At 54.0% G+C, this 10870-nt stretch overlaps 1 protein-coding gene across 1 annotated transcript in view; it reads left to right on the forward strand.

The window, feature by feature from the left end:
* Positions 1–8377, forward strand: part of robo3 (roundabout, axon guidance receptor, homolog 3 (Drosophila)) — a 77477-nt gene extending 69100 nt beyond the window's left edge. The window contains exons 4-15 of the mRNA XM_062452992.1: positions 2078–2261; positions 2494–2730; positions 2849–2888; positions 3002–3138; positions 3391–3654; positions 3927–4059; positions 5151–5354; positions 5679–5842; positions 6380–6490; positions 6738–6857; positions 7083–7204; positions 8069–8377. Coding sequence (XP_062308976.1) covers positions 2078–2261; positions 2494–2730; positions 2849–2888; positions 3002–3138; positions 3391–3654; positions 3927–4059; positions 5151–5354; positions 5679–5842; positions 6380–6490; positions 6738–6857; positions 7083–7204; positions 8069–8080 — 1728 coding nt within the window. The 3' untranslated portion in view covers positions 8081–8377. The remainder of the gene's footprint in view (positions 1–2077; positions 2262–2493; positions 2731–2848; positions 2889–3001; positions 3139–3390; positions 3655–3926; positions 4060–5150; positions 5355–5678; positions 5843–6379; positions 6491–6737; positions 6858–7082; positions 7205–8068) is intronic.
* Positions 8378–10870: the final 2493 nt, after the last annotated feature.

The following is a 10870-nucleotide window of genomic DNA, read 5'->3' on the forward strand; positions in this document are numbered from 1 at the left end:
TGTCAGGGGGGAGACAGGCTGTCAGGGGGTGAGACAGGCTGTCAGGGGGGAGAGACAGGCTGTCAGGGGGAGAGACAGGCTGTCAGGGGGGTGAGACAGGCTGTCAGGGGGTGAGACAGGCTGTCAGGGGGGAGACAGGCTGTCAGGGGGAGAGACAGGCTGTCAGGGGGGAGAGACAGGCTGTCAGGGGGAGAGACAGGCTGTCAGGGGGAGAGACAGGCTGTCAGGGGGAGAGACAGGCTGTCAGGGGGAGAGACAGGCTGTCAGGGGGTGAGACAGGCTGTCAGGGGGTGAGACAGGCTGTCAGGGGGAGAGACAGGCTGTCAGGGGGAGAGACAGGCTGTCAGGGGGTGAGACAGGCTGTCAGGGGGAGAGACAGGCTGTCAGGGGGGAGACAGGCTGTCAGGGGGAGAGACAGGCTGTCAGGGGGAGAGACAGGCTGTCAGAGGGGGAGACAGGCTGTCAGGGGGAGAGACAGGCTGTCAGGGGGAGAGACAGGCTGTCAGGGGGAGAGACAGGGTGTCAGGGGGAGAGACAGGCTGTCAGGGGGAGAGACAGGCTGTCAGGGGGAGAGACAGGCTGTCAGGGGGGAAAGACAGGCTGTCAGGGGGGAGAGACAGGCTGTCAGGGGAGAGACAGGCTTTCATGGGGGAGAGACAGGCTGTCAGGGGGAGAGACAGGGTGTCAGGGGGAGAGACAGGCTGTCAGGGGGGAGAGACAGGCTGTCAGGGGGAGAGACAGGGTGTCAGGGGGAGAGACAGGCTGTCAGGGGGAGAGACAGGCTGTCAGGGGGGAGAGACAGGCTGTCAGGGGGGTGAGACAGGCTGTCAGGGGGTGAGACAGGCTGTCAGGGGGGAGACAGGCTGTCAGGGGGAGAGACAGGCTGTCAGGGGGGAGAGACAGGCTGTCAGGGGGAGAGACAGGCTGTCAGGGGGAGAGACAGGCTGTCAGGGGGAGAGACAGGCTGTCAGGGGGTGAGACAGGCTGTCAGGGGGTGAGACAGGCTGTCAGGGGGAGAGACAGGCTGTCAGGGGGAGAGACAGGCTGTCAGGGGGTGAGACAGGCTGTCAGGGGGGAGAGACAGGCTGTCAGGGGGGAGACAGGCTGTCAGGGGGAGAGACAGGCTGTCAGGGGGAGAGACAGGCTGTCAGAGGGGGAGACAGGCTGTCAGGGGGAGAGACAGGCTGTCAGGGGGAGAGACAGGCTGTCAGGGGGAGAGACAGGGTGTCAGGGGGAGAGACAGGCTGTCAGGGGGAGAGACAGGCTGTCAGGGGGAGAGACAGGCTGTCAGGGGGGAAAGACAGGCTGTCAGGGGGGAGAGACAGGCTGTCAGGGGGAGAGACAGGCTTTCATGGGGGAGAGACAGGCTGTCAGGGGGAGAGACAGGGTGTCAGGGGGAGAGACAGGCTGTCAGGGGGGAGAGACAGGCTGTCAGGGGGAGAGACAGGGTGTCAGGGGGAGAGACAGGCTGTCAGGGGGGAGAGACAGGCTGTCAGGGGGAGAGACAGGCTGTCAGGGGGGAGAGACAGGCTGTCAGGGGGAGAGACAGGCTGTCAGGGGGAGAGACAGGCTGTCAGGGGGGAGAGACAGGCTGTCAGAGGGGAGAGACAGGCTGTCAGGGGGGAGACAGGCTGTCAGGGGGAGAGACAGGCTGTCAGGGGGGGGAGACAGGCTGTCAGGGGGAGAGACAGGCTTTCAGGGGGTGAGACAGGCTGTCAGAGGGGGAGACAGGCTGTCAGGGGGAGAGACAGGCTTTCAGGGGGTGAGACAGGCTGTCAGAGGGGGAGACAGGCTGTCAGGGGGAGAGACAGGCTGTCAGGGGGGAGAGACAGGCTGTCAGGGGGAGAGACAGGCTGTCAGGGGGGAGAGACAGGCTGTCAGGGGGAGAGACAGGCTTTCAGGGGGTGAGACAGGCTGTCAGAGGGGGAGACAGGCTGTCAGAGGGGGAGACAGGCTGTCAGGGGGAGAGACAGGCTGTCAGGGGGGGAGACAGGCTGTCATGGGGGAGAGACAAAGCAACCAATGTTATCTACCTGAGATCCTCCAGCCCTCCTCTCACGCTGGTACTGTCCCACAGGTGTGGTGTTTGGGCGTCGCCAGCGACAACCAGACCCGTTACCACATCAACCGTACGGTGGAGGGCAGCGTGGCGTCCACAGTGCTGCAGGGCCTGCTGCCGGGGGTGCTGTACGAGGTGGTGGTGGCTGCTGTCACCAGCGCCGGCATGGGCACACACAGTCCTGCAGTCTCCGTCCTCATCAGTAAGTCTCCACGGCGACCAGGTAGCTGAATAATGAATACCTCAGCAAAGATGAGGAGGGAGCGGACCTGTTTCTGCTAAGTTACATTCAAGTTTTTATATGAACTGGAAAGTCAAATATTTGGACGGAGTTAAAACGAGTGATGTTTTTTTCTACCTTCGCCTTCTTCCTTTTTTAATCATTCTTCATCTCTCCCTCTCCACTCCCTCTCCCCCTCTCTCCTCCCCCTCAGAGCTCCCGGCGGAGCACCCCCAGGCGTCGGGGGAGGAGGAGGGGGGAGGAGGGGGAGATGAGAGTGTGAGTCTGTCTGAGCAGATCACAGACGTGGTGAAGCAGCCTGCGTTCATCGCTGGGCTGGGAGGAGCGTGCTGGGCCATCCTGATGGGCTTCAGCGTGTGGATCTACTGCCGCCGCAAGAAGAGGAAGGAGCTCAGCCACTACACAGCCTCCTTCAACTACACCCCCGCAGGTACACAACCACACAACTACACCTCCTTCAACTACACTGACACAGGTACACAACTGCACACAAATCTTTGGGGTTTTCACAATTTGTAATTATTTTCACTTTTCCGGTCTTTTCCTAGTTGGTTTTCCACATGTAGAGACATCCGGACTCAATGGAAGGTAAAGAAAGTCATAGTAGACGAGGTTGTGGAAATATAAAATATGAATATTATTTAAAACTGTTTTGTCCTGGAGTCTCGTTGACGGGTGTGTGTGTGTGTGTGTGTGGTCAGGCCGGGCGTGTTGGGCGGCTCCATGGGGAACTATCCCTGGCTGGCCGACTCCTGGCCCACCACCAACCTGGTGCATTCTGGGAAGGAGACCAGCTGCTGCACAGCCAAGCACGACACGGCAGAGAGATACTACAACGGTGAGTCCTGCCTGGGGTCACGACCCCTCTGCTCCTGGGGTCTGCCTGGGGTCACGACCCCTCTGCTCCTGGTGTCTGCCTGGGGTCACGACCCCTCTGCCTGGTCCTGCTCTGGTGACCAGGAGGGACTGACACCTGACGAAGACAATCACAAAGTTTGACAAACTATTTATTTTTTGGGAGGTGGAAGGTCCAGAAATAATAACCGTCTGTTCCCTGTCGTCCCTTGAACCCTAAACTGTGTCCATCCAGAGGTGGGCATCTCTAACTACCTGAGCCAGACTGAGAGGTTCAGCACAGGGGAGTCTGCAGAGGGCCCCATCTACAGCACCATCGACCCAACCAGCTTCACCAGCCCCTACTCCCCTCACACCACACCCTACGCCAGCACCCCCATCCTGCCCCCCACTCCCCAGGCCCCCCACAGCCCCGACCAGGAGGGGGGCCACTGGGCCACCCAACCGGGGCCTTCGGGAGCCCAGTACGCCCTGCCAGAGCGCTGCCGACCAGAGAGCGGTAACGACCTGAAACTGCAACTTAAAAATACATTTGTTCATTTAGGGTTAGGGTTATATTTCAGTGGAAATCAGATTTCTCAATTTCAGTCAAGGAACGGTGTGTGTTAACCAGCCACATCACAAAGTAACTACATCTCAGATACAAGGCATAGTGAACAAAGATGTATACTACAGACTGAAGTAATGAAGTATCGCTAAACAGGAATAGGACATCTCCTCAGGAGGTGTGTGTCTGCTGTGTGTAAGGCTGGGTTGTGTTTCCTGGAGCAGCAGGCAGGGCCAAGCAGAAGTCTCTGGGCCTGGCTGTGAAGACGCCCTCTCTGAGCTGGGCTGAGGCCCCGCTGCCCTCCCCTGAGGACCCTAACCCTAACCAGCAGGAGGAAGAGGAGGACATGGAGCTGGGGTTAGGACGCACACACACACACACACATGCTCTCACACACACACACACGCTCTCTCGCACACAGACACACACACACACACTATCACACACACACGCCATCACACACACACACACGCTCTCTCGCACACAGACACACACACACACACTATCACACACACACGCCATCACACACACGCTCTCACACACACACACGCTCTCACACACACACCTAACTCTCACACACACACACACGCTCTCACACACACACCTAACTCTCTCACACACACACACGCTCTCTCACACACACACACATGCTTACACACACACACACACGCTTACACACACACACACACTCTCTCACAGATACATATTCTAACCCTAACACACAAGCACACTATCCCATGTGTGCCTCCAAGGCCAATCCAGCATTCAGTCTAATTGGTGGCCGAGTGTTCAGTTATATCTCTGTAACTGTGTCCATTCTGTGTGGGCGGGTGGACTGAAGCTGGAGCCAATGTGCCTCCAACCATCTCTGACAACTTAATTACGCCGGCCCAGCAACACAGTTAGCCACTGGAACGCTTTCTTCAACCTTGTTCCCTCGGTGCCCTCTGCGCTAACATAATTAGCCTCGGTTAGCTTCTCATGTTCTCCAATACTGGCCCCAGAGATGGATCCTGGCTCCCCAGCCCTCTCACGTACGGCCCCCCGCCCCCGGCCCCGCTCACACCCTCCAGCACACGCCAGCATGGGCAGAGTTCGGAGATGAGGGAGATAAATGAGTTAACCTTTGAGTCGACCCAGGGGCTACCTGGGGAGAGAGTTATGAGGTTAGCTAGCAGGCTAGAGAGTCAACTACATGGACACACAGATGCTTTCAATTCCCTCAGTCTATCACACACACACACACAGACCACTCACCCCACCTTTGACTCTAAAATGAACAAATGAAAACACATCTCAACTCTTCCCGGAGCATCAGTGTTCCAGTGTGGCCTCTTCTGGACAGGGTTAGCCCCCTCGTCAGTTTACTAACCAACCAATCGCTTGCCCTCCTCCACCTTGCCCCCCCCCCCACCCCCCTCACCCTCTCCTCCCCCCTGCCCCCCCAGGTCTGATGAGGGGGAGTGGTGCCCCCCCCTCCCTGAGAGGACCTACCTGCTGGAGGGCTGTGAGGACGCCTCTCTCCCCAGGGGGGGCTCCTCCTCCCCCGCCCCCTCCTACAGCCTCCAGTCCACCGCCTCGCTCACGCCCTCCCCCCGCGACGAGCCCCACCTCCCCCATGACCCCCCCCAAGAACACCCCCACCTCTCCAGGTACGACCCCACCACCACCTCCTAACTACACCTCACTTCCTCTCTTCATTTGTTTATCGTTGATTTGATTAATAGAACAGGTTTTGATCTATGTCAAATGATATCTGATGTTTAAAAACAGTGTATAGTGGTATCATAATAAAACAGATTAATATATATATACAGTCAATTTCGCAATTCATTAAAGGATGAATTAATTAATTCAGAACTCCTCAAAAGCAATGGATTGATTTTGTACATTTCAGTCTTGTAGTTTTTACCCCTAAGCAACAGGATGTAGTTTAACGAGCAGGATGTAGTTTAACCAGGATGTTGTTTGTCCAGGAGGTTGCCGTGTGGCCCGGTTGCTGTGCCGCGGGCCCCCAGCCCCCCCCTCTCCCAGTCCCACCCTGACCTATCTGCCTCGGACACGCCCCCTCGTCATGGCTCCGCCCACCGTAGGGACCTCAGCCAGGGGGCACTGAGCTCAGACAACATCAGCTGCACAGGTCTAACTCTAACCCCCACACACACCCTCACACACACCCTCACACACACTCAGACAACATCAGCTGCACAGGTCTAACTCTAACCCCCACACACACCCTCACACACACCCTCACACACACTCAGACAACATCAGCTGCACAGGTCTAACTCTAACCCCCACACACACCCTCACACACACCCTCACACACACTCAGACAACATCAGCTGCACAGGTCTAACTCTAACCCCCACACACACCCTCACACACACAAACACACACACTCAGACAACATCAGCTGCACAGGTCTAACTCTAACCCCCACACACACCCTCACACACACAAACACACACACTCAGACAACATCAGCTGCACAGGTCTAACTCTAACCCCCACACACACCCTCACACACACAAACACACACACTCAGACAACATCAGCTGCACAGGTCTAACTCTAACCCCCACACACACCCTCACCCACACAAACACACACACTCAGACAACATCAGCTGCACAGCACCAGCTGATAACAACGTTTGTGGTTCCCTGCCCTAAAGGCCGAGCACGCGCCTTCCCAGAAGACACCACACACACTCCGCCCGGACAGAAAGCTCGCGTGAAAAAGAAGGCTTCTAAGAGTGGCAGTTACAGGAGGGATCTACAAGGAGGTATGAGAGTGCGTGTGTCTGTGTGTCTGTGTGTGTGTCTGTGTGTGTGTGTGTCTGTGTGTCTGTGTGTGTGTGTTCTGGATTAGTTGTGTAAACGTGCAGTAGAGAGAATGTAGAATCTGAATTTATTGATTCAGCAGCAGTAAAAGCCTCTGTAGCTGTCAGTCAGCATGTGTACGCTTCGTGTTTCATGCGTGAGCTTGAATCATTTTTGAACTGACATCTTTCCTGTCCCCCTCCCCCCCAGACCTCCCGCCCCCCCCAGAGCCCCCCCCTGAGGCCCAGGCAGGGGGGGCCGGGGGGCCCCTGGCCTCCCTGGAGAGGAGAGAACACAGCCTCCTCAGGAAGGGACAGAGAGACCAGGAGGGTGAGGACAACACACACATACACACACACACACGCCTTGTTTATCTAACCTTGTGGGGACTTCAGTCCAATAAAAAATCCAGTTTTCCCTAACCTTAACCCCAACCTCAAACCGAACCCTAGCTCCAACCCTTTAATCTGGTTGCATACTGAAACCTTTTGTTCTGTGACAAATGCTCTAACCACTGAGCTGCCAGGCAGGTTTATAACCTGTGTGTCTCCTCAGAGGAGGAGGTGTGTGGGAGGGCCACCCAGGGGGGCCGGGGCCCCGCCTCCAGCTGCTCCAACACAGGAAGCTGCTCGTCCAAGGGCTCCAGCGGCTCCCGGGGGCCCAGGAGACGAACCCAGGTGAGGGGGGGGGGGGGCAGGAGACGAACCCAGGTGAGGGGGGGGGGGTGCGGGGGGTGGAGGGAGGGGGGGACTTTTGCCATACCCAGAACACGCTAGTGTCATACATGCAGATATCAATCATGTTAGAGACGAGGAAATGCTGACAGGAGGGAAATGACTCGACCTGTCATGTGACGATAGAGGTTTGATTTAGAAATAGAACGTGTCTCCATAAAACCCACATTCAAGCCCTCATCTACACACACACAAACACCTACACACACACACCTACACACTCTCTCACACGCACACACCTACACACTCACACACACCTACACACACACCTACACATTCACACACACACACACACACACAAGTGCACTCACGCTCGCAGCAGTCGATGCACTTTGACGTATATTAATTCAAACACACAAACAGATGCACTCCATTTAGCCACTCAGAACCCTCTTCACCGCCGGGCGGCCTCACGCTCGCCCACTCTCCTGCCTCTCTAGGGCTCAGAGGAGAGCGGCTCTCTGTGGGAGCCCTGGTTTAAGTGGGCTCCCCCACAAGCCGCCCGCCGCAGCAGTGAAAAGGCCTTTCTAAGTTGGAGCCAACTGTGTAGTGTGTTCCTCACCCCGCAGGGTCTCACATAGCTCAACACACTGACATCTGTTCAGTATCCACCTACAGAACGAGGACTACTGTGGCATTTAGTCTGATAAACGCTTTAGGATTTTTGTGAATGCTGTTGTCACACATATCATAAAGATAAATAGGGTGGCATGGATTCATCAGGACTGGGAGGTCTGGACTCTGGTCTTGCTTCATGTCATGAGTCATTTCCACTCAACGTCCGAATCTCTGTGGCTTTCTTCACAGGACATGAGATAAGGGGAGACAAAAGATGTTTTGTAGATACAAACACCTTCGCCACTTGATTCTCCTTCAATGCCTGTCGCTCTCTGTCGCTCTGCCTCTGAGGCTAGAAGAGGAGAGAGTTTCAGGAGGAATATTTACCTGCAGCAAGCGAAGCGGCAAGCCTTTCTCTTCTTTTTGATATTATTGCGATTATTTATGACTCATCCCAAACCTCATGTGTACATATCCATCTCCGTGCTGTTTCTACGTGGGTTCTGCATACAAGGAAAGAAAAGTATATTGTATTTATAAAAGAAGAAAAAAACACAACAAACAAATGTAAAAAGTGTCCATTACTACGAAAACATTTCATGTCTTGAATGTGCCAACCTCATAATTATTATTTTTTTTTGTAGAAAATGTAAACCTTGCACTGTCGTGTTGTTATGGCGAGCAACAGAAAACATGAAGCACAATGTGTGTGTGTGAAAGGAACCAGACACGGGGGGTGCACCCCTGCAACACTGGTCCTGCAACACTTTCCTTATTTACTGATTTCCCTGTTTTTGTATGAAAGCTTGTTGTGAACCGACGGACAGATGTTGTAAAAGATTGTAACCCTGTCTCTTCCTGAAGGGTTGTTGCTGCGATGAACATGCGTACTGTATTCAGTTCAAAAAACCAAAATGACCTGTTCTGTGGACTAACTTTTTGGTAGTCTTGTTGTTTTGTACAAATACAATAAAATACATTTGTTGAAATACAAACAGCCAGTGTAGTTCTCTGTAGCCAAACTGATTTCGTTTCACAGCTAATCCCAGGAAGACTGCAAGTTTCATTTAACTTTTAACTTTAAAAGATCTGCACGTTTGACCTTTCTAACAAACTTGGAGTTGAAACGTCCCTTCAAGCATGGCGGCGCTTCTTACCAGGTGAACTTAAAAGATCCACGGTTGAGCTGATGTCGTGTTCTCTTCTTTGACTCATTTTTTCTGGCTGCGCTGCAGACTGTTCACAGTATGTTCCACATGGCTGGCCCTGCACAGACAGGCATGAAATTGCCAGTGTGGGGGCCTTTGGCCCACAGCAAAAAAAATATTGAAATAAATAAAAAAACTTTCTTTCTCTCTGCCCACCTGAGACACACACACACTAACCCTGGGGTGACCTGTGACACACACACACAAACTAAATATAGATCAACACAAAGTATCTGTCCTTAACACACACAGTCCCAGTCGTGATGACGCCTCACACACCCCCTCCTCCCACACTCACACCATGACAGGATCATGTCTCGTCCTGATTCAGATGAGAGATTTACTCTTGACGTAAACATTCACGTCTGTAGACAAGAAAAGATCAGAGGAACCAACTCCTGTTTAGCTTGGATTGTCTCTAACTCACATTAAACTGTTTTCGTCTTTGACGAATCAGCCTTTTAATATCTTTCCCTCAGTCAACATCATGACTCTTTGTCTAAAAGAACTCTTTAACTCGTACGTCAGGTATTCCAAGCGTGCAGTAGCTGAACGATGTGAAAAGTGCAACGAGACATGATTCAGGCAGTATTCTCTGGTTGTATAAAGTGCGCTCTGTGGTTACACTTGCATAGTGTAGCTGTACTATGTACACTTTACACAACATCACAGGCGTTAAAGCACAATGCTGTATGTATAATAATATCAACTTTCTAGAGTCCAGCATTTAATGTCGTCGTAACGTCAATCTATCTCATTTGAATCAGCTTCTTTTACCCCCTCTCCCCCGCACCCTCCAGCCCCCTGGCCCCTCCTGCCCCCACCCCCCCCCTCCTGGCCCTCTTTACCCCATAAATCACCCAGCTCATTTATTAGGCCAGTGTCAGGACCGAACCGCCCACAAGGGCAGGAGAGAGAAAGGAGAGAAAGAGGAGAGAGAGAGGAGAGGACGTCCTGAGGAGAAAAGAAAAGAAGCAGGAGAGAAATGGAGGGGGGAGGAGGAGGAGGGGGGGGGGTGACAGAGGGGAGGGATATTAAGACCCCTTGTCCCATTCCAAACTGCCACACTCCAATTTCCATGTTAATTGCTCCGTGGCGGAGAGAGATGGATGCGTGTGTGGCGCCCCAGACGGGCTGTGAAGCTGCTACTGGCTCTGGGGGGAACAGGACCGCAGCCTGCAGGCCATCTCAGCCCAGCACAGAGGAGGCGGAACAGCACACGTTTACACCTGAATTCCACCTAAAAAGCTACTTTGATAGTGGCTTTGTCACCGTGTCACACGAAACAGACAGTCTGGTGTCGAACAAAGACCTCCACCCAGAAGAACGAAAGCGTGAAACATTTTTGTCAAAGGAGGGGTAGGGTTAGTCGAGCAGAAGATGAGATGAACAGAAGATTCAGATATCAGATGGAGGGAGAGAGGGAGGGAGGGAGGGAGGGAACAGGCCAGGGACTCCTGTGTCCCTGCCCAGCTCTGGGTCAACAGAGGGCCGACTCCCAGGGGCCCAGGCTGTCATCACACACCCAGGGATCTGGGGCAGGGGTGTGTGTCCGTGTGTGTCATGATGAAGGTCAGTTTGTAGGCAGCATCTTAACTGTGTGTGTGAGAGTGTTGAGGGGAGCTAGCGAGCGCTTGTTGACAGACAGGCCAGCAGGGGAAGGACTTCCCACGTAGGACAAATAGATTTCTACCTAAATAAACGATTGCCATGTGAGCTGCTAGCAATTTTCACAGTTTAAGTATTGCTGCTGACCAGAATGTGGATGTGTGTGTGCGTGTGTGTGTTTTGGGACACAGGGCATCTGTGGAGAATCTGTTGCAGATAGACACATCCTCTCCAC

This window comes from Osmerus eperlanus, chromosome 27 (assembly GCF_963692335.1).
Source record: "Osmerus eperlanus chromosome 27, fOsmEpe2.1, whole genome shotgun sequence".
NCBI lineage: Eukaryota > Metazoa > Chordata > Actinopteri > Osmeriformes > Osmeridae > Osmerus > Osmerus eperlanus.